Here is a 23,703-nt window from a genome sequence, read left to right on the forward strand (position 1 = left end):
CCATCCATGGAGCTCTTCAGGCAAGAATACTGGATTGGGTGGCCATTCCCTTCTCCAGGGGATCTTCCTGACCCAGGGATTGAACCTGAGTCTCCTGTAGCAAGTATTGCAGGCAGATTCTTTACTATCTGAGCCACAAAAGAAGCCCTTTTAGTGATATACAGGAACAAAATAAGTGTATACTTATGTCTATACACATGTGTGAATCATTTCCTGTGATTTTGGATGTTTCTGTTGAACTCCCCCACCCCCCACTGATCTCTGCACTAATGTTGCACACTTCTAATTTACGTGCCCCTAAATACATCTTGGTGTCTGTTAGCAAAGTCCCTCCCTCGCCGCCTTCTATGTCTGTAGTGCCTTGAATACTGTCAGTTATTTGCTCTTTTTCAATGTGCTTTGAAATAAGCTTGTCAAGTTCCATGAATAACTCTGTTGTGATTTTCATAAGAATTGCATTGGATTCATAGATGACTATATGAAAACTTCATCCTTGTGTTAGTCTTTGAATCCAAAAACATAATATCTCTATTTTCACTTTCTTAAATGTTACCAATAAACTTGATTTTTTCATAGCAGTAATGCATTTTTAAAATTTGTTCCCAAGTACTCTACAATATGGATAGCATCTTTTAGTTATATTTTTTAATTTGTTTATTTCATTCTCTACCTGGTATAGAAAAGTGCAATTGATTTTTGCTTATTGATTTTGCATCACTTGTATTAAACTAAATTATCCTCTAGTAACAACTCTAAAATTTCAAAAAGTTCCTTTAAACAATAAAGGTTTATTTTTTACACATGCTTTGTGTTCAGTGGGGTTGCAAGCAAACTCTGATCTATGTCTTCCCAGCCAGGGCGAGAGGTTGACCGAGCAGCCACTATCTGGATGTGGCAAAGTGGAAGGGAGAGAGCACAAGAAATTGCTTACTGGTCCTTATAGCTTCCTCCTGGCAGCGGCTCTTACTTCTCAGCAAAAGCAAGTTATTTGACCATTCTCAAGGAGTTAAAGTAGTATGTGCCTAGAGAGAAGAGTTCCAAAGTTGATGAATAGCATTAATCATATTTACATCTTCTCTCTAGAATCTTGGGCAAAACTTGTCATTAGGTTTTGTTATCTAGTGAAATCTATGACATTTGATAATCATTTGCAGTGTTTATCCTTTAGTTTATATTTTACCTATTTTAATGCACTGGCTAGTTGAATGTTGACTAGCAGCAGTAATAGTAGATGTTCCTTCTCTACTGATCTTAGCAAGTGCTAATTAGCATACTTATTATTTGATGTCTTTGTACATGAACTGTCAAATTATAGAAGTTTTCTTCTTTAGTTTATGAAGAATTTTGGTCCTAAAGAAATAAATTCATACAGGATTTTGATCCTCAATAAATCACATGAATTTTTAAACTATTTTAATGGTGAATTAATATATATTTAACTTTCAAACCAATTTTACAATTCTGGGATAAACCCAACTTTTCAGATTTATTCTTTTTAAATATTTCTGAATTCAGTTTGCTTATGCTGTATTCAGAATTTTTTTGCATTATGTATATGAGTGTGACTGGTCTTTAATTTTTCTTTCTGATATTCTCCTGTCTGTTTTATATTCTCTGTCCTTCTCCCACTCCCCATCTTCTGTCTTTCTCACACACATTCTCCTTTGGTTATTACTACCTCATACAATAAATTGGGAAATACTCTTATTCCAATGGTAAGAATGTTTGTAAAAACTGGAATTACGGTTTCCAATATGTGTGGCATAACTGATTTGCACAACTGTCTGAGCCTACTGTTTTCCTTATGGGAAGAAATTTAACTATAGACCGTAATAGAACTATTCATTCAACTATTCATTCAACTATTATCATTCAACTATTCACTAAAAAAAGCAAAACTTTATTCTTTCTTATTGAAGCATAATTTGCACAAAGAACACAAATTTTAACTGTAATACTTGATAAACTTCAAAAACTGTATCCCTCTGTGTAACCACCACCTGTATTAAGATGAAGACATTTCCAGCCCTCCTGCTGGCTTCCTTGAATGCTTTCCCATTTCTTCCTCTGTTTTAAAGAGAGCATTATGTTGACTTCTTTCACCGCAGATTAGCTTTGAGTCTCTTTGACTTCATAGGAATGGAATCATTCTAGTACATTCTTGGGGTGTTGACCTTATTTCACTCATGATCAAGTCTGTGAGATTTTCCATGTTGTTTCTTGTAGTAGTAGTTCAGTTTTCTTTCATTGTGCTTTCACCTTCCAGTGTATGAACATATACCATAATCTGTCTGTTCTGCAGTTGATGGAATGTGTTGTTTCCAACTGTTTCTTATTGACTGTTCTAAGTTGGAAATATTTTAAGGAACTTATTCAATTTTCCTAAGAACTCAGGTTTAATTCTTGTAAAATTGTCTACAACATTTTCTTATTTTGTAATTACATTGGACCCTCTGTTTCATATCTAATATTACTTAGCACATCCACCATTTTTCTTTTTCCAGATTAGTTATGCCATAAGTTAGTTAATTTTAATAGAAAATCCATGAATGCTAAAAAAAAACCCAAGGATACCCCTTGATTTTGCCCATCGACAAGACCTAAGTCTCAAGGGCTTGAAAAACCAAGTTTATTATAGTGAACTTTTCCATAATAATAAGTATGAATTTGCTAATAGTTGACTAACTAATACATCATTTTTTGAACTATTTTTTCAAAAGAAGGAAATGTTGATTCTAAGATGTCTTGACCATTAGGAAAAGAAGTTACTTTCAACTCTCTGTGGTAAATTACAGTGTTCTCAAGTTCTTTCCATTCTGTTATGTGTGCCCCCTTGCAATGTGACTGTTCTTTGAAGAATGGAGTCAGTTTCATAGCCCTTGAATCTGGGCTTGGTCATGTGACTTCCTCTGTCAGTGGAACATCAACAAATGTGATACGAGCAAATGCCTGAATAGTACTTGTACATTAGGGTCTCCCATCTTATGTTGAACTGGGCATTTTTCTGCTACTATCAGGATGAGCTTAGGGTAGACTCTCATGGGTGTCAAACCAACTGCTAGATGACAGAGTAAGGCCAAATCAGAGTATCCAGCCCCAGCCACGCTAGTTCAGAGCAGAACTATAGCAAATCCACAAAACTATGAGGAAATAATAGCACATAGTTCTTTGTTTTTAACTAAACTTTCCTTCTGACACTCTTACTTTTTTCCTATATTTCTAAGTCCCGTCTAGTGGTGGTAGGACTGCTGGTGCCCAAATCATTTACCAGATATGTCTTCAGATTGATAGTACTGAGTTGCAAAAATTGAGGGATATGTCAACCCACTGTCTGTCTTTGCAAATCACAGGCAAGAGCTTCTGAATGTGGAGCAGAGTCACTAATCTTAGATTGTCTAAATTGAGTCATGACTTCCTACTACAAAACATCAGTTGTTATGTGGTAGATGATTTCTCATTCCCTGAACAGTGACCCAAAAAATGCACCAAAGTACCACAATTAAAAATTAGTTAATCCTTGGATTCATAAGGCATAAAGAGAAACTAGCCATTGAATGACATGTTCTAAGACAGACATTGGCTGCATGTTTTGTTGAGGTGTGAAAAATCCATTTGTCTACATCACTGTGTCCTTTATTTCCAAACATTTTTTCCAGGTTTTCAGAAGTTCTTACATGTTAGCTGATTTTACAGTAACATTTGTTTTTTGATTCAAAACAATTGCCCTTGAAAGATTATACTAATCAACAAGACAGAGAATAGGATAATTTGACAAAAGGTAAAGATTTCCTCTGGAAGCACCTAGTTCTGATTGGTAAAGCTGATATTTAAATGAATTGTGTTTAAGTCTCTTGGAAGGTAAATTTGAGAGATGGTACTTTGAATTTGTCTCTTGCTGCCTTACTAACAAGGAATGCCATACAACCATTTCTTTAATTTTTAAACATTTCTCTAAATATGATAGCTTATAGAAAATAAAAGTGCAATTGGCTAGTTGTTTCCCAAATGAGCTTTCCATTTTTAAGACAACGGAGGGGTAGTAGTTGCTTTAGGCTATTTCTCATTTAGGATGAGATACCTCAGATGGTTGAAGAGAGTTTTGGATGTAATAAAACTACATAGAATTGACATCAACCATGCATTCATAAATACACACATATTCATATCTAATCAAGCAGCTAAAAAGTCAGCAGTCCTATTGCTTCTGTAGTTTAATTAAAATTTCTGATCCTTCAAATGCACCATTTAGAAATCACATCAGATGCTGTTCATACATTTAGAAGAGGGTGTTGTGGGGGTGAAGAACACAGTGATCATTGAATGGGCAACAGAAACTTTATGAATGCAACAAGCTTTTAGAGCTTCAGTACATTTGTTGCTCAAAAAAAAAAAAAGAGCACTAGGAATTCTTATGTTACTGTCTGGTAGTAGCAGATCATTTTGATGACATGGCTAAAAGGATTGAGGTGCATAAAAGTGGGGGAAAGGGGAGGGGCAAAAAAGGGATTAGAGGATAAGGTGCGCTGCTGCTTTAAAATTATGCATGCCTGGCTGCATCCTTGTCCCTCCCACCGCTTGAGGCACTTGCTGAAGGCTTGGGGAGTTCAGTTCCAGGCGGGCCAGCCAGCAGTCTGCGCTCTGAGTTTCAGGTAACCAAGTGTTTGCTGTGCAGAATCCCTGACTTGGGCACCCAAATCTTCCTTGCAGTCGTCCTTCTGCTGTGGCCTATTTGCTGAGACTTTCTGGGGGTTACCGTAATGTTGCCAGGCAACCAGGGACAGTGGTCCTGGGAAGAGCCATTTGTCACACCGAGGGGCCTGGTTGCAATGCAGTAAAGAAATGGTAACTCAGCTTATTTATCAATACAATTACTTACACAGTATTAGGGGTCCATATGTAACCTACAAATAGTCATATGAGGAAACACACAAACGTTTGCTAAATACTAAGGCACAGGACGGACAGATGGTGTTGGGTTTCTAATCAGCTTTACCGTGAGCTTAAAGTTGCCGCACATGCTGGGATGAGGGGGGAAGGCCCAAAGTGCTTTGCCAGCTTTATTCGGGACATCTGCAGGTTGGCTCTGCGTTAACCGCATCCCGTGTGTGGGTAAAGGAAATCTATACAGTTCTTTATCTTGTGAAGGAGAGTGGATGCTGCTAATTCCCTGAGGTGGAGTAGCAATCTGAAATTGCTGTGTGGGGAAATATATTAATAAAATAAACGTGCATATGTGTGTATCAAACCGGCTGTCCTGTGGACTTTTTCCAGTGCTTGATTCGCCCAGTGAAGATAGGTACCAATGAGTATTTTGCTATAAACAGTGTACTAAAGAATGTTTTTAAGAAGTTTAATAATGTTTCTTAGGGACTCAGAATCCTCATGCTTAGACTGCACCTAAAGTTTTAAAGACACAGCAGATTTTCCTTGACACTCTACTTTTGATTCCCAGATACCAGCTGCTACTCATGTCTTCGCCATCACCACGGAAGCCTCCGGTGTTTCCTCCGTGTGAAACCACGTCTGCAGTTTCCCGAAAATGGATTTATCTCAACGTTACTTAAAGCACCCCTCAGGAAAGTGCTGCTGGCCAGTGCCCTCGGCCTTCCGACTTATTTAGGAACACTTGAATCAGAGGAGAATGCTTATGAGTCAACATGAATTGGCTAGCTCTTTCTCTGGGCTTCGGCCTCTTGTTTCCAGTCCCTGAAACATGGCTCTTTGCCTACTTTGCTTCCATCTCGTGGGCTGACTCTCAGGGCCTGTTCCCAAGGCTGGAGAACGTTGCAGCTTTCAAGAAGGTTTCGGTGGTGCCAACCCAAGTGACGTGCGGAATCCCAGCCCAAAGCACTTTCTGTCAGAGCTCTGCCACAGCTGAGGGCCTTCGGGTCTGTCCTCAGCGCCTCTGCATTCAGGATTGTCCTTTCCGATCATCGCCCCCCACCTACACCAACCTCTTCTCAGCAGGCCTCAGGGGTTGCATCACCAGAGACCAGCGTGACCTGAGTCCCAACTCCCATAACCATTCTGCAAGTTTCATTTTTGGAAATCACCTGAGTTGCTTTGCCTCTCCTCCTGCTCCCAGGCTGGCGGCATCATTTACTCTAGCTGTGTGGTTGAAACTTGAGCAAGGAGGTGTAATGTAAGTAGCAGAGGGAGTGTAAGCTTTCCTAAGTGAAGTTGCTCAGTCATGTCCAACTCTTTGCTACTGCCCTATGGACTGTAGCCTACCAGGCTCCCCCGTCCATGGAATTTTCCAGGCAAGAATACTGGAGTGGGTTGCCATTTCCTTCTCCAGGGGATCTTCCCAACCCAGGGATTGAACCCAGGTCTCCTCCATTGCAGGCAGAAGCTTTCCTAGGGTCCTGCAAAATCAGTTAGAGTCAAGGATATTGCAACTTGAATTCCAACCTAGAAATGAAGGCACTTTGGAATTTAGGCTAACTGAAGACCAGCTCCTACATGAGGCTTTTCTGGTCAACTTCATTTGACCAAATATGTTTTTCCCTAAATTCAACGTGCTTTCCCCTTTCCATGAATGAAGTGAACCCTCAAGAGTATGTTAAAATAATTTCATGGCAGGCAGACATGTTTATACCTGGCTCATTTTATTTCCCCCCCAACCAAGTAGTTTAGCTAAATCTTTAGGCTTAGTTTTCAGAGGCTCAGCCAGACTCACTGTGAGTTGTAAGGCATGGGGACTAGTAATACAAATAATGTGTACTTTCAAGGTCTTGGTCGAGGTTTGTATAAGCAACCTGTCTTTGCTAGAGTATACAGTTGTCGTTAGACAGTGAACTCTCTGAGTGCTGGGGACTGTTCTGCGTCCTTGTTTTCCTAGGAAGAGATGTTTGTTTAACTCATTGTGAAAGATGTTCAATAATGAGTTGAACAAATGAATGACACCTTGTGTCTGAAAAGATATTGCTTTCATCTATTAGGAAATATATAGAAAAGCATAAAAGATTCTCAAAAGTTCATGCCATTGACCCCATCAGAAATGCCTTAGGTGAGTTTGGTGTGGGGCTTTGTTAACGATTTTTATTTTTAATAATCACCTGATTTCATTCTGTAATAGTTTCTGAAACTGATATCCAATGTTTTCCTTAAGTGTTTAGAGCCAATCTAGAAATGAGAATAAATAGGACAGTTTTGAGACTTTTTTTTTTTGCTTATCTTTCTTCTTCCCATAGTACTTCTGGCTTTTCCCCTTGTAATGTTTTCTTTGTATGAGTATGTTGGCCAAGTACCTAAAAACTCATGAAACAAACCAGAAAAGTCTTATAATCTCATAAGCAAATAAGACTTAAATATCTAGGATGTTTAGTTTTAATTTGCCAAGTGAAAGTTGGCATTTTTTCATTTTGTTTTATTTGGAGTGAAAATCATCTCAAACCATTACCTCTGTATCTGTATGTACCCTAAAAGAAAACCCTGTTTTCTTACTGTTTGAAATGTCAGTAAATCCAACTTACTTAGTTTATGTAACTAATGTCCAAAGAGTCTTAAAATATTGTCTCTTGACAAATATGGCTAGGATGAAGTTATTTTTTCTGAATTTTTCCAGGGGATATGTCTCTACAAAATTCATCTTCTATTGGTATCATTTTGTATAAATAAGACAGAGGAATATTTATAGAGGCAGTAGCACATGGTTTATGGTTTTGAGAGTTCCAAGCATCAAGGTCGTTTCCATTCTCAAAACTAAAATACCTGTGGGAATTAGGGAATTTCGCGGTGTTTGTACTAGATAAGTAAAACAAACAAAACATGGATTATCCAATTATTGTTTATCCAGGAGCAAAATAAATCCAGTTCCTAAATATTTTGCTACCTGCCTTCCTCTCACATTCATTATCTACCAAAGCAAGTATGTTTACAAGCAAACAAAATAGCAAGGAAGATAATCAATAACATATTAAGAAATGCATTTTCAGTAAGCTTGGGGAAATAAGCCTGCATTTGGCAAATACATTCTTGAGTAATGGTCAAATTCTAACTTGTAGATTTAAACTCAAGGAAAACGAATGGAGGCAATCTCTTCTTGGATTGTTTAAGACATAGAAGTGAGGAATAGAGAGAAACTTTAATTCCAGTGACTGAGAAATATCCACCTACTGAAGAGTTGAATCACAATAGAATTTTCATAAAATCATATCTCCACTTTATATAAAATCTTTATGTCAACTAAACCTATTTGCCTTATGTAAAATATATTTTTTATAACTTTATCACCAAATTTATGTGCAAAATAGAGTAAAAAGGTGAGAGTGAAATTGTAACTGTTAAGTATTCTCTGATCATATCATCACCTTTCAACTCTCAGAAAGAATGCCAATGAGGAGGAATGATTTGTGAGAAAAATGTGCCCTTTAAGGAAAGTTTTAAAAACAAGTTTAGCAATAGTTCTGGGTTGGCCCAATCTTACCTTTGCCTCTTTGATTCTTCATACTCAGATCACTAACTCATCATTTTTTTGGGGGGTGGGGGGATCTACTATATACCAGGCTATGCTGCTATTGTCAGACAACTCATGATTGAATAGGAAGACAGATGGATGGGTATTATTTCCAAAACAGCACAATAAGAGAGCAGCAAGGAAGGCCTCTTAAGAACCTTGAGAAGGTTGGGTTCCAAGATCAGACATAATCTTAGAGTATCTGAGCTGAGTAAGAGGCAACTGGGTGAAGGAATGAGCCCAGACTCCTCTGGGACTTGATGATCTTCTCCACTTTGGGATATACCACCTCCTTGAGCTCCTGGCTGTGAGATGCAGGCTGATGAGCATCTTTAATAGCTAGTAACTTGGAAGAGATATTTGTGCTTAATGTTCATGATGTTTCTCTTTGAATAGTGGATTTGGGGGACTAATCTCCTTAGGAGATTCTTCTTTCTTAAAAAGTTGAACTGCTAGATTGAAATGTAATTGGAAATGGGCTCAAGTTCATATCTGTTTCTTCTCAGTGGGTACAGAGTGGCTAGGCACATGCAATGATATAATTAGTATAAAATAAAATCCCTTATACTAAACATAAATCAGGGCTTCCCTGGTGACTCAGATGGTAAAGCGTCTGTCTGCAATGCAGGAGACCTGGGTTCGATCCCTGAGTTGGGAAGATCCCCTGGAGAAGGAAATGGCAACCCACTCCAGTACTCTTGCCTGGAAAATCCCATGAATGGAGGAGCCTGATAGGCTATAGTCCATGGGGTCACAAAGAGTCAGACACGACTGAGCAACTTCACTTTCAAACAAACATCAGTAGAGAATATAGAAAATATAAAACATGTCTTTTTAAAGGGATGAGAAAATAGTCCTGTTGTCATCAGGATATAAGTGATTTTTAAAAATAACATGATTTGATAACTGGCGTGACAGTTAATTTTCTGAAAATTCTTCTATTTTATCAAATATTTCACTGTATTTTTAGAAGATTTCATGACCTTTCGTCCCAGACCATTACCATGATCTCAGTGCCCCAGTTGGGCTTTGTGGTCATGGCGAGCTGGGCAGTTGTCTTACAGACACTGGCTTTGGCTTCTGGCCAGTTGATGATGAGCTAAATAAAGACTATAGTTGTCCATTCTCCATTTCATCATGGGAATTAAATAGAGCGATTCTGACTTCAGGGCTAGTAGTTTAGAGCCTTCTATGGACACTAAACTATCTTTACAATAAAAAAAAAAAGGAGAAAATGATTTGCTCTGGTGGCTCAATAGCCAAGCAGAATGTGGTGTATTGTGCCACTGCCTATAAAAGAAATGGCAGAGGAACTAATGAGCCAATAGGCTAAATATTGGTTTTGCAGGATGATTCAGCCACTTGAGTTGCCACCATGAATCTCTAATAAAGGGAGTGAAGGTTCTAGCAGATGTACTGTAAATAAGGATTCTATCTTTATTGAAATTAAAGGGCCTCTTAATTGAAAGAAAGCTTGCCCTGTATATGATGACCTTCAGGTACTTGTTCATTGTGACCTTTGATTAGAGTTTGGGATCTATTGCACCACCATCGCTGGACAATGTCATAGTCTGTCTTTTGGTTGGAAACTGACCTTTTTTCTCTTTTCTGGTTGCTTCCCAAGGTGTGTTATAGAAAAGACAGCGGATGGGCAGATTGTATTCAAACTTACAATATCTGAGAAAGAGACCATGTTTTATTACCGCACAGTAAATGGTTTGCAGCCTCCAATAAAAGTAATGACACTGGGGAGAATTCTTGTGAAGAAATGGATTCATCTTAGTGTGCAGGTGAGTAAAATAAAAAATATTTAACATTTGGTTAAGCACAAGGATCCATCTTCCTTTTTTTCCCTTTAAATGGCATCTTCCCATAAGATGTGAAGCACTACCTTTAAGATCTTAAGTATTTGTAAGTGACAACTAAAGAAAAACAATATTTAAATGACCTAATGATGTATCTTTTGAAATACCAGTATTTCCCTCTTAAAATTGCAGTGAAAATGTCTGCAGATGCTTAGGACAGTCCCATTTGGAGTAATATCCTCAGGAAAGTTTTGTTTTATTTGCTTAGTATATTTTATTTTGTTTAAAAATGTGTAACGGCTCTTTTGCTGTCTAGTACTAATTTTAATAGTCATGCAGTGTTAAGACCTTGGCCTGGATTTTACAGCTGTCTTTTCTAGGTAGTCTCTTATAATATGAGTACAATTTGACTGTTGCATTTAAAATGCTGACCTTAGAAGTAATTAACTTTACACATCAGGCACTCAAAAGGTGTTATATGATTACTTTAGTTGTCAACAACAGTTTGTATTTGCCTTAGAAGTTGCTAAAGGCTGAGATAACTGTGAGATGGCTGCTATTTTATAGTTCTCGGGAGTAGACAGTTTATTCTTTGGTTTCTTTAGGGCTCTGGAAGGGTCCAGTGCAGTCTAAAGTCACCCTTGCCTTTTACACCAGAGGTACTGTGTACCATAGTTCCCAGTGTATGCTCTCAATGTTGTTCAGTCCGACTCTGAACCTCCTGAACTTCAGCCCACCACACTCCTCTGTTCTCCACTATCTCCTGGAGTTTGCTCCAATTCATGTCCATTGAGCTGGTGATGCTGTCTAACCATCTCATCCTCTGCTGTTCCCTTCTCCTTTTGCCTTCAATCTCTCCCAGCATCAGGGTCTTTTCCAATGAGTCAGTTCTTTGCATCAGGTGGCAAAAGTGTTGGAGCATCAGCATGAGTATGCTCTCATAGGTGTACCCCAGTGTGGTCCATGCAAACCCTATTTGCACTAGAGGACATTTGTAGCCTTGTGTACTTTATGAAAATCTTTGATTTATCACATTCCCCTCAACTCTGAAGCAGGTAGACTTCCTGATGTTATTACCATGGTTCTTGGCTTCCTTGATAGAAATTGATTAGAGGCCAGACAAATAATTCAGGCAAGCCTTTACTGGGTCCCCTGCTGTAGCAGGGGGGATCAAAAACAAGTAACAGTTTCCCTTGCTCTCTCTTTGAGGTGAGGTGAAAGCTGATTCCTTATATGTGGTGAGAATAGGAGCAGGTCTAGGGTCAGACCAGAAGGGTGGCTTAGGTGGTCTGTTACCTCTTTGGTGATGCTATGTGCATGTGACATGTGCAATACCCTGCTTTTGGTCTCAGCTCTTCAGAAGTGACACTTGGATTTTTTTTGTCTTCTCTTATTGTCCATAATTTGCCCCAACTGAACATGTACACAGTTATTTTTAGTCTTTTATAGTTTCTTTGCAATTTGTTGCTCCAGAGGACATTTGTCCAGGGTTCAATCCCTGGGTTGAGAAGATCCCCTGGAGAAGGGAAAAGCTACCCACTTCAGTATTCTGGCCTGGAGAATTCCATGGACTGTATAGTCCACGGGGTCACAAAGAGTCAGATACGACTGAGTGACTTTCACTCGTTCACACAAACACTGCTGCAAGGGGTCCCAGGTTCCACTTAAAGTGTCTTGAGAATTGTTATTTGGATTTTAAAGTCTATTTCAGTGTAGATACTATTATTGAGGATTAAATACACTTTAAACATATCTTTGTTTGGTCTGATAGTAACTGTGAAGTTCTGCTATGCATGTGCACTGCATTGCATTAAAAGCCTTAAAAAGGACATTTAAAATAGGAACTGCAGGGAGATGATTGAACGGAGAGAGGAAATGATTTGTTTCCATAGGAGGGTATTGACAAAGTGATCTTCAATCAGTACGTTAGGCTTATCTACTCTGCTTTTTGGTAGGATATGAGTTTAGCAAATTCAGTTGGCAGGGAGCAGGGTTTCCATGCCACCAGGGTTGAAAGGACCTGCAAAAAGGTGGGTCACATCTGATATCTATCACAATGATGGATTCAGTCTGTTTATGCTTGCCTCTCATTTATTCAGTAGTTAGCAGATACAGGACTTATATATCTTGTCCATTCTGCCTGCTGCCAGTGTACCAGAACCAGAATTGGGCTATAAAAATATTGAACTAGAAACCACTGAATAAGTGGACTCTACAAAAGATATCGAATGAGTATATTTATTTGTTGCATAGTTTTGTATCAGTAATGATGAACAAATGCTTTTCACTTGCCTTTATTTTGCCTTACCTGTGAAACTGTGCCATGTTTTGGCAGGCAGTAGTACATTAAAAGCTTTACAAAGAAAGTTTAAAAATCTAAAAGTGAAGAAGTAACCATGACTGAATTGCTCCCCTAGGAGTCAGCTGCTCTTAGACTGCCTATTGAAATCAGCATTATCATTTCAATACATGTCAAATACGAGTCACTTCCTAGTTTAGGCAACATTTCTTTATAAATCTTTAAATCCTCGCCTTCTTTCAAGAAAGGCTAAAGTACTTATGATTTAATGAGACACCTTTATTTCATAACTATTTGATTATCAAGAGAAAACTTGTCCTTTCCAATTAGTGCTCCTCTTTTATTTATTTTTTACATAAGTTTTTAAAAAAAATCCCTATTCTATGTTTTACATTAAAACTACAGAACAAAACAGTCATAAAGCAGAAAAATCATGCAGGTTGGGTTTTATTCATCTGGTATTTATTGATAGATATGGGGATATCCAGCATTTTGGAGATCTGTATTCATTCAAATAAAAATTAAAGAGCAGTTATTTTAACTGGAGATCTGCATAAGGTTCCTTTAAATTGGACACAAGTCTGAATAGATTTGAGCTTTCCTGGTGGCTCAGACAGTAAAGAATCTGCCTGTAATGTGGGAGGCCTGAGTTTGATCCCTGGATCAGAAAGATCCCCTGGAGAATGGAATGGCTACCCACTCCAGTATTCTTGCTTAGAGAATTCCATGGACAGAGGAGCCTGGCAGGTTTGCAAAGAGTTGGACATGCCTGATCGATAAACACCTTCACTTCTCACTTCTGATACATTTAAGATACTTATAAAGTTATAGATGCTTAATAAAGAAGGTACTCATTCCTAAAAAGTGATACAAAAAGAAGTGGGAAGAATAACAGGTAAGGAGAAGAGAAATCTGACTCAGGTAATGCTACTCAGTAGTCTTAACAAATATACTTAGCTCAGTTTTCTTATGTGGTAAGAGGATTGGACTCAATGTGCAAAACAAGGCTTCCTGGAATTCTTTGTTGAAAAGAAGTGTGGGAAGCTGTTAATTTGTGTAGGTTTGTCTGGACAGACATGGTTAAGGGACACAGCCAGCTCCTCAACTGATGCTCGGGTTTATGCTTTTCCCCCTGCGTCCCTCTGCGATCTGGAATTTACACAGCAATGCTTTTGGTAGACTTCTTGGCAAGTGCAACTTGTAACTCTTTCACTATTTAACTGCAAATAATATATTTTAAATGTGAAATGTAACTTATTCTCTGTTGCATTATTATCTAGTGCATCCAAATTCTGTTTGATTTGGGGATCAGGGCCTTCATTGTCCTGGGCATAGGATAGAACAATACTTGATAATCTGGCTTAGTCAAGTTTAAAATTGCAAGTCTATAGTTAATGTGTATATGTATGTCTTTACTCATCCTCCAATATGGCCACAATCAATGAATTTACATGGTATGTGCATGCATCTGTGTGGGTGTCTATAAAACTAAAATACCTTTACTCATGGATTTGGCTCAGAACCAGAATTTAACTTACATAGACATAGTGACATAAAATTAATTAACCGATCTGGCCTTACACCTTACCTCAGAGAGTTCACTTAGTGTCAGCTTTCCATCAGTAAAATCAGAATTCTTATTTCCCAGATCTAAAAAAAGAAATGAGTTTTAAATAATTAAATCCCTGGGCAAAAAAAAAAATGGTGCTAGGAAGAATCAGACATTCCAGATTTTGGAGGTCTATTTTTCTAAACAAAAAAATGCCTGATATTACTATAATGGATCTAACAGCTTTTATTCAAGAACTAGCATTTTGAAGCTTCAACCTGTTGGAAAATGATTAGTTTTTAAATTAATATTCATTCAGGGACTTGAATCTGACATGATTGCCAATTTAAATTTTACTTTGGGGTTTAATATATTGGCTATTTCAAATTATATCAAGCTGAAATTCGTTATGTCATATTTTTTGTACTAAAACTGGAAAAAAATCAATTCAGACTTTTTATTATCAAATGGGGAACACTGATAACATTAGCAGATTTTTTAAAGCTTCGTTTTCATATTGTATCAGCATGTTATGGTTATTTTAAGAGATCTCTTTGGATTTTCTTTTTTTTTTAAGTTTTAAAATATGTAAAAGGATTTTACTTCAGCAGTTTGTTAGGGCTTGGTGAGAAAAGCAGCTTGGAAGGATATTGGCTTTCTGTTGTGTATCATTTAAAAGTAAAACCTTAAAGTTTCCTATGAAAACAGTTTTCCCTTAACTAGTTCTACATATTTGATAAGACTAATAGCATCAAAGAATCATTAGTAACCCTGTAGTAATTATGCTGAAATGTAGTAGTATTCTATAATTAGAAGCTGATGAAGTATTGCAAGTGTGGAAGCAAGAATTGGTTTAGCAATGAGTTTTTCACATCTATGCTATTTTGAGGACTCCTTGAAACACTGACAAGTCAAGAGCCACAGATGGTCCTAGCTACAATAATGTGAAAAAGAGCAGTTCTAATCTAATACAGAGAAGGGAAAAAAATGCTTGGGTAAATAAAGTTTCAGGGATCAATAGATGAAGAATAGGAGTTTCATAATCATAGTTTGTTCATGAAATATGTTCTTTTGATTTATGTATTCAATCTGAAAAAGGGAAACTATTGATGGTTCTGAATAAAAATAAAATGCAATTTAACCAACATTTGTTAGAATAGATAAACCAACTCTCTCAATTAATCTCTGGAGTGTATGCCCATGTGCACACTTTATAAAGGTATTTCCATGTCTCTATTGATTGAGGGAACATAAACTGTTCTTGCAACCTCATGGAAGCTTCTTCATTCATTTCAGGAAGCTCTGTGTGCTGGGATTCTCCTGGGAGCACCACCTCAACTCTTACACAAGAGAATCTCAATCCATATGGTTCCTTTAATACTTTTTATTGCTTTAAGCTGTAATTATTTACATGTATAGGAAAGCCTTCTGTTTGTGTCTAGTCAGTCGAATATCACCCAAGTTAGGGGAATAGTTTGTCATTTGAAACAAAGATCAATAGAATTTAACAAAGCTTTTTAGAAGAATCAGTTAAAAATGATATTAAAAGCTGTGATTATTGAGCACAAGTTAGTTGTACCGGATTAAAAAAGGAGCCTTGCCAAGATTAAATTTTCTGCCTGAATTTAAAATCTCAAGTTTCTCTGACCTTTACATAAAAAATAATAAATTGCTATGAACCTAGATCACTGTAAAGATACAAGGAGTACTTGTGTCAGAAGTATGAAGAGTATCAGAATTCTCTAAACATCCACTTGCAAAAACTAAGAACTGAAAAGACATATTTGCAAAGTAAATATAAATTAATTTTCATACATGTTTGTACATATTTGTAATGTCAATATTTATAATGCTTCACATATTTACATGATTTGTACAAATAATTAAGATCAATATATTTTTATGATTATACTCTCAGTGATACAGGTAGCTTAATGCATAACATAATGTAATTTTATGTTATGTTCTCAATATCTCTATGGTTTATAACAGTCAGGAAAGACCATGGTGTACTAAAGAAAGAATATTCTACTTAACCTTCCCTGGTCACCTGATCCATGACATACAGAACCAAGCCCTGTAACAGTACAGTAAAAATAAGAAGGCGGAATTTTTACCACTTGATTAGAAAAAGGTAAAACCATCCAAGTAAAAATTAATTTTTCTCTTTGCATGGGACTTTAAAATATCATATTTAGTAAAAAGGCAAAGTTCAATTCTTGATATCTTACTTAAAAATTGTGCAACCCTAGGAAAATGATGTAACTCCTTGAAACGTTAGATACCCATGACAATTGGGAACAGAGATAAACCCAGCCTATTTAACTTCTACCATAAATGTGACATGTAAAGAAAGAAATGCCTGATGAAGTAGTGATACTTTACAGTCTGCTGTGATAGAGCTTACAGTTTATTAGAAAGAAAAGACAAATAATCACACCAATGAAAGCCAAATTATGACTGTGATAAGTTCTATGGGATCATCTGAAGGACAATTTGATCAAATCTCTGAAGTCAAGACAGGCTTACTTTGAGGAAATTGTGTTAGATGTGTGTATTAGTTTTCTGGGCTCTCCCTAAAAATCACACATTGAGTAGCTTACAACAACAAAAGTGTATCCTTTTCCAGTTGGAGTTTGCAATCAAGGTATCTGCAATGCTCTTTCTGAAATCCAAAGTTTTTAGATGCATTGCTCTCATCTCTGTCTCCAACAATCACGTGATTGTGTATCAGTGTCTTCTCTTTTTATAAGAACACCTGTCATGCTGGGTTAGCATCCATCCTAATTCAGTATGACTTCATTTTAACTGGATTATATCCACAAAAACTCTTCCAAAATAAGGTCATATTAACAGGCACAGGGATTAGGACTTCAATCTGTCTTTCTGGGATTGTCGCCATTTAACTGATAGTATGTATTCACAAGAACACATGGACCTGAACTAGGCAACCGGAGTAGAGAAGAACATTCCCTACATGGGGAGCGCACAGTGCACATGCCCTTTGGTGAAAGGGACTCTGTTGCATCTGAGGCACTAAAAGGCCGGCGGGGGGTGGAGTGCAGCAGCCTGAGCAGAGCAGCCTGCGGAGTGAAGCCAGAGCCGCTGGGAGACACTGTGTTTTTAAGATCGTTGTGGTCACGTTAGAGTTTTTTCAAGAGGACTCTATTGAAATACTTTATATAGGGAACAGGGGGTGAGGGGAAGAAGTTGGGGAAGGAGGGAAAATATATGGCCTGGACAGATGTTGGTTGCAGTGAAGAAGAAAAATTTGTATGAGGACAAGAAAAAAAGATTGTTAAATTACCGTTAGAGTCCAGGTGAGATATACCTTGAACCATGTTGGCAATAACAGATACACAGAGAAGTGGTCAGCTTTACAATCTATTTAGGAATTAAAATCAAAGGACTTGTTGATTGAAAGAGAGTACAGGTTAAGGTAAAGGGAGATGTTTATAAATCCCAGATTATTGGCCTTTGGATGATTGTATGAATAATAGTTTCATTTGCCCAAAGAGATACAATGGAAGAGACTTCGATTTTTGATATTCAGTACTTACAAGCTAGACTGCAGCTCAGAGCAGTAATTCTCAACCCTAGAAATCATTAGCATCACTGAGAAACTTTCAAAAATATTCAGATGGCCACAGTCCAGCGTGTCTTCGTTGCTCTGAGGTGGGGCCCAAGTATTATTTCTTCCTTTTCTTCCTTCCTTGATGGATTGCAAAATGTATAATAAAATCATCAGAATTTAGGATAGGAAAAGGCCTACTGCAATTCAGGTTTGTCAGGAAGGATGCATAAAGAACATAGGATCTGAGTTAACTCTTAAAGGGAAGTAGGCTTTTATCTAGGTAGAGAAGAGGAGGAAGGAAGTCTGTATACCAGGAATAGGTGAGCAATTCCTGGGATATGTGAATAGCATAAGAAGTTTGTAAGGGTAAGAGGGGTCTGAGTTTCTTAGAAATATATCATGTATTAAATAAAGAAGGCTGGAAAAAGTGGCTTAGAGGTTTACATAGAGCTATGAATATTTTATTTTTATTTTGTTTCTCCCTGACAGGCAACCCATGTTTTGTCACCTGCTTCTAATCCATTGTGTTTCATAACTGTTATTTACCTTAGTATATACACAATATAATGTATATATCAAAAGAAAATATTTGTCTAGTTAATATGTGCAAAAAGATCATCACGCCTCTCATTGCAGTGTTTAGACTTTACAAGTCTGAATGTTATCAGTCTAATATTTCATAGCAAAAATTTAAGTTCAGTAAGATCTTTCCTCTGAAAACACCTCTAATCAAAATCTAAAGCAAACCATGGATAAGTTAACATTTAAACTTAGAAACTGCTATTTGAAAAATTTAGCAATTTTTCTTGCCAGAAAATGGTTGACTCTCACCCAGTAGCTATAAAATGCATGATATATACAAAAGGAAAATACATACAAATATTATAGTGCACATTATTCCATATACTAGTAAAATCGAAAATTGCAACAAAAAGTATTTTCTAGCGTCTACTTATCTGTTTGAACAATCTCTGGTCTTGCAAATGCCACTATGGTAATTCTGTCAAATTTTTAATGGTTAAAATTTGATGGTAGTGCTTTTTAAAACCTATATTATCTAATGGAATTGTCATTTATATTATATCACTTTCATCTAAAAGCCAAATATAGTAAGACAGATAATTTTTGCTTCTTTTGAGGGTAGGCATTTCTGTGCCCACAGGGCTAACTGAAGCCTTCAGTTATACATGAACAATTCCCACTAAAGTCAGAAAGAGCAGCGTGCATATAACCTAGGGCAGAATTTGGCCTATGGTATGTATCGCTTGGTAATGGAATAGAGAATATGACTTTATTTAAACATGGCCTTGAATAGTTTTATTTTCCCATACAATTTCCCCTGGTATTTCTCTCTCTAAAATGCAACCTTCAAAAATATTCCAAGCAGCTGTATTGTTCTGGATACATAATAAGAGCATATGTTCAAGATACCAGTTTAGAGATCTCTGAGCCAAAGAAAGAATAGTCAAATTATAAAAACTTTCCCAAGAATGGAAAGGCTTTAATGGATATGCTAGTCTTCCCATTGTCTAACTACAACAAAGAAAAGTATTTAAAAATTACATATACATAATAAATATGTATATAATTGTATGCTTAGTTGCTCAGTCATGTTTGTGTATTTATATGTGTGTGTGTATTTATATGTGTGTGTGTATTTATATATATAGTAGGCATATTAGGAAAAGCAGCTTCATTTTACGTTCTAAAGATTACATGAAATAATCTCAGAAAAAATTGTTTATTCTAGAAGTAGAAAAAATAGTTGGATTCTTTGGTTTATGGTTAGTTTTCATGGTTCTCAGTTTAAGGAGAGAAAGGGAAAAGAAAAGAAGGGAAAAGGTCAGAAGGTGGTCAAGTTGAGGGTGGGGGGAGGGGAGGAGAGCCAGAGCTCAGTGCTCAGTGCTCAGAAGAGGAGACTCAGTCCATGCCCATTTCACTGTGGTGGGGTTGACTAAGAAAACCTAGATTATGGATATGTAGTATGCAATTTTAAGATGTTTTCTGGGATGCAAATCCCTTGTGGTGTTGTAATTATTTGCCCCAAGTCAATTATACCTAGCTATTTGTGGGGAGGGGTTGGCACTTTAGGGAATCTATAGAAAAGAGTTGGGTTCAATGTTTGGGTTGAATGAGAGGTAGCTAGAAGAAAAAAACAAGTGAGCTAGAAATAAGATGAGTTCTGTGGGAATATGCATTGGGACAAATGGTGGCCATTATTATTTAATCCCCGAAAACACTTCTAACAATTTCAGGCAGAATATCTCGAAGTTCGTGGGAAAAGGCTTTTATAAATATCAAAGAGAAGTGAGACCCCAGAAATTCTGAAAACTAAGGCGCACTAAACTCAGAGAGATTCCTTATTTGGAGATAATTGTATATTTGTAAGCATTCATGAGAAATAATACTGAAAGATCCCAAGTATCCCTTATCCCCGTAATATCTTTCAAAACTATAGTATAATATCAGAGCCAGGTTACTGACATTGATCCAATCCACCCATTTTATTTAGATTTCCCATTTTTCTTGTACTTGTTTGTGTGTGTGTTGTGTAGTCACTAGGTCATGTCTGACTCCTTTGTGACCCCATGGACTCTAGCCCACCAGGTTCCTCTGTCCATGGAATTTCTCAGGCAAGAATACTGTAGCGGATTGTCATTTCCTTAATCTTCCCAACCCAGGGACTGAACCTGCATCTTTTGCATTGGCAGGTGGATTCTTTGCCACTGAGCCTCCTGAGAAGCCCTTGTATGTATTAGTTCCATACAATATTATCACATATGTAGATTTGTGGCTCCATCATAATTAAGATAAAGAACAGTTCCATTACCATAAGACTACCCTGAGCTCCCCTTTTATAAACATACCCACCTGTGTCTTACTTCACCACAGATTTAATTTTTTAACATATTTTTAGGGCTTGTGCCCTCTCATATAAATTTTAGAGTAAGTTTACCTGTGTCTACAAAAGGTCATATTGGGATTTTGTGTAGGAATTTCATTACCTCTATAGATCAACTTGAGGAGAATTACAATCTTTTATGATGCTGAATATTCTACCTATTTAAATCTTTTATTTTTTATAGGCATTTTGTAATTTTGAGCATACAGACCCTGTGTATGTTTTGCTAAGTTGATTCGTAAGTGTTTAATTTTCTTTGAAGTGTTTGAAATTGATCAGGTTTAAAATTTTAGTTTCCACATATTTTTGTTTGTATATAGAAACCTTATTTATTTAGGGGGCTTAATTCTGTATTTAAACACTTAACTTATTAGTTCTGAAAATTATTTTGTAATTTGTTGGGATTTTCTACATAGACAATCATGTTGTCTGCAATTAGGAGTAGTTTCTTTCCAATCTGTATGATTTTTTTTCTTTGTTGCAATAGCTAGAATTTCAAGTATTATGTTGTGTAAAAGTGATAATGCCAAACATCTTTGCTTTGTTCCTAATCTTAGAGAGAAAGGATTCAGTTTTTCACAGTAAGTATAACATTCGCTATCATGTTGAGAGAATTTCCCTTTATTGCTGATTTACTAAAAAATTTCATCATAATGAGTGTTGGGTTTTGTTGAAGACCTTGTCTACATCAATTGATATTTTTCTTCTTTAGCCTATTAAAGTGGTTGATCACTGGCTGATTTTCAAATGTTGAACCAACTTTATGTATCTGAAATAAATTCAACTAGGTCATGATGATTCTTTATATATGCTGCTTGATTTGATTTACTAGTGTACTTAAGATTTTTCCATCTATGTTTGTGAGCTGTATTGATCCATAATTTTCCTTTCTTGTCCTATCTTTTACTATTAGGTTAAAGATATCCTCATAAAATGAGTTGGGAAGTGTTCCCTCCTACTCTGTTTTCAGAAATAGATTTTGTAAAATTAGTGTCAGTTCTTTCTTAAATGTTTGGTAGACATCTCCAGGTCTAGTGAAGCTGTTTGGAGATCTTATTGTTGAAGCTTTTTATTTAAGTTGAATTTCTTTAATTTGGATTGTATATTTTTATCTTGGCTGATTTTAGGTAGTTTATGGTTTCAGAGAACTAGTCTATTTTAAGTGAATTGAATTTGTGACTTTAATATTATTTATATTATTTTTCACTATCACATTGTTTAACTGGTTATGGGATCTAAAGTGATATCACTTATTTCATTCTTGACATTATTTGTATCTTCTCTCTTTTTATAATTGTCAGTCTTGCTGGAAGTTTATCAGTTTAATGGATATTTTTGAAAAACCAAATTATTGTTTCCTTGATTTTTCTCTAATGTTTACTTATCCCCATTTTCATTGATTTCTGCTTTTATATTTATTATTTCTTTTCATTTGCTTGGTTTTGTTGGGGGAGTGTGTAATTTCCTTGGTTCTGTCTCATCACAACAAAATTTGAAGCAATGGATGGACCAGTGTTACAGCCCTATGTAATTTCCTCATATGGACCAGTGTTACAACTCCGTGTTACAGCTCCGTTTTATTTAGCAAGCAAAGGAAAATACATCCTTGAGGCATGAGGCGAGCCAACCCAAAAGAAGAGAAGCCCCGGGGCCCAATTTTGGCTCCTCTTTTTATATGTTTTTTCTCCTCCCCCTGAGCCTCCCCTTTGAAAATTGGGCTAGCTAGGAGGACTGTTTGTTTGACCTGAGGATCTCACTCCGGTCCTGGGACCTTCCTTTGTTCTATTTCCTCGGCTTTTCCAACTTATTTGCCTTTTAGCCACCACCATTCTGGACTCCTTTTTCCTATTCTAACTACCTAATGGTTTGTTTGCACTTATTTGCTCTTTTTCTGGGGTTTCTTGAGGTAGAAACTCAGATTAATATTTCTAGACCTTTTCTCTTCTTAAATGTAAGCAGTAGGTTTTCTGCTGTGATTTAATGTGTAATTCAGTGCTGTAAATATTCACTTCTGTACCATTTTAGCTGTGTCACAGATATTTTAGTATGTTCATTTTTATTCAGTTCTATTTTTATTTCTGTTGAGACTTCCTCTTTGATGCATGCATTAATTCCAGGTTTGTTGTCTAATTTTTGAGTTTTTGAAGATTTAACGAAATTATGTTTCTGGTATTGATTTCCACTTTGAATACATTGTAGTAAAAAAAAGCACTATTAAATTTCAGTTCTTTAAAATTTCTTGAATTTTTAAAAAATGGCCCAATATTCTTGGTGAATGTTCTGTGAGCCCTTAAAATTAATGTATATTCTACTGTTGTGTAGCATGTATATTGTGTGTGTGTGTGTGTATAATATATAATGTGTGTGTATTTATATATTCTACATATATATTGATATCTATGTATTATCTTTTAATCCACTCTACCAATCTTTGCCATTTATTTGGTGTATTTACATCTAGGCTTAATCATATGATAGAGTTATATCTGCAATTTTGTCATTTGTTTCTTGTTTCTTTCGATTTTTCTCATTCACTTTTCTTACTTGACTAGGTTACTTGAGCACCTTCTAGAATTTATTTTTATTTATGACATTTTTGATGTATCTTTTTTATAGTGCTTTTAGGGTCTTAGGTATTACAGGATACATAGTTAACTTATCACACTACTGGCATTGATGTTTTGTCACTTCTATTGAAGTATAGAAGTTTCACTTCCATTTAGGTCCCTTTAGCTACCCCGATTTTAAGTATAATTACCTTGAATGTTTCCTATGCATACATTGAGCACCACAACAAATGGTGTTACAGTCTCTCCTTCAGCCATCAAATGTTATTTAATAAACTCATGATAAGGACAGCTTATATATTTACCCTTAGTATTACTCACCCTGATGTTTTTATTTTCTTTCTTGAGCTCTAAACCTTCTATTATCATTTTGTTTCTAAGTAACTTTCTTTAGTCCTTCTTTAAGACTAGGATCGATTAAAACAAGATTTCTTAGTTTTTATTCAACTGAGAATGTGTTGATTTTCCATTTATTTCTAAAGGATATTTTTTGCTGGATGTAAAATTTGTGATTGAGAATTAATTTCTGTCATTACTTGTTAAATGTGC

General features: G+C 36.4%; 1 protein-coding gene across 2 annotated transcripts in view; it reads left to right on the forward strand.

The window, feature by feature from the left end:
* Window positions 1-5,456: 5,456 nt before the first annotated feature.
* Window positions 5,457-23,703, forward strand: part of USH2A (usherin) — a 903,825-nt gene continuing 885,578 nt past the window's right edge. For both annotated transcript variants that reach the window (XM_070474523.1, XM_070474522.1), the window contains exons 1-2: window positions 5,457-6,142; window positions 10,083-10,248. In XM_070474523.1, coding sequence (XP_070330624.1) covers window positions 5,658-6,142; window positions 10,083-10,248 — 651 coding nt within the window. In that variant the 5' untranslated portion in view covers window positions 5,457-5,657. The remainder of the gene's footprint in view (window positions 6,143-10,082; window positions 10,249-23,703) is intronic.

This window comes from Odocoileus virginianus, chromosome 11, assembly GCF_023699985.2.
Source record: "Odocoileus virginianus isolate 20LAN1187 ecotype Illinois chromosome 11, Ovbor_1.2, whole genome shotgun sequence".
In the NCBI taxonomy this organism is placed as follows: Eukaryota; Metazoa; Chordata; class Mammalia; order Artiodactyla; family Cervidae; genus Odocoileus; species Odocoileus virginianus.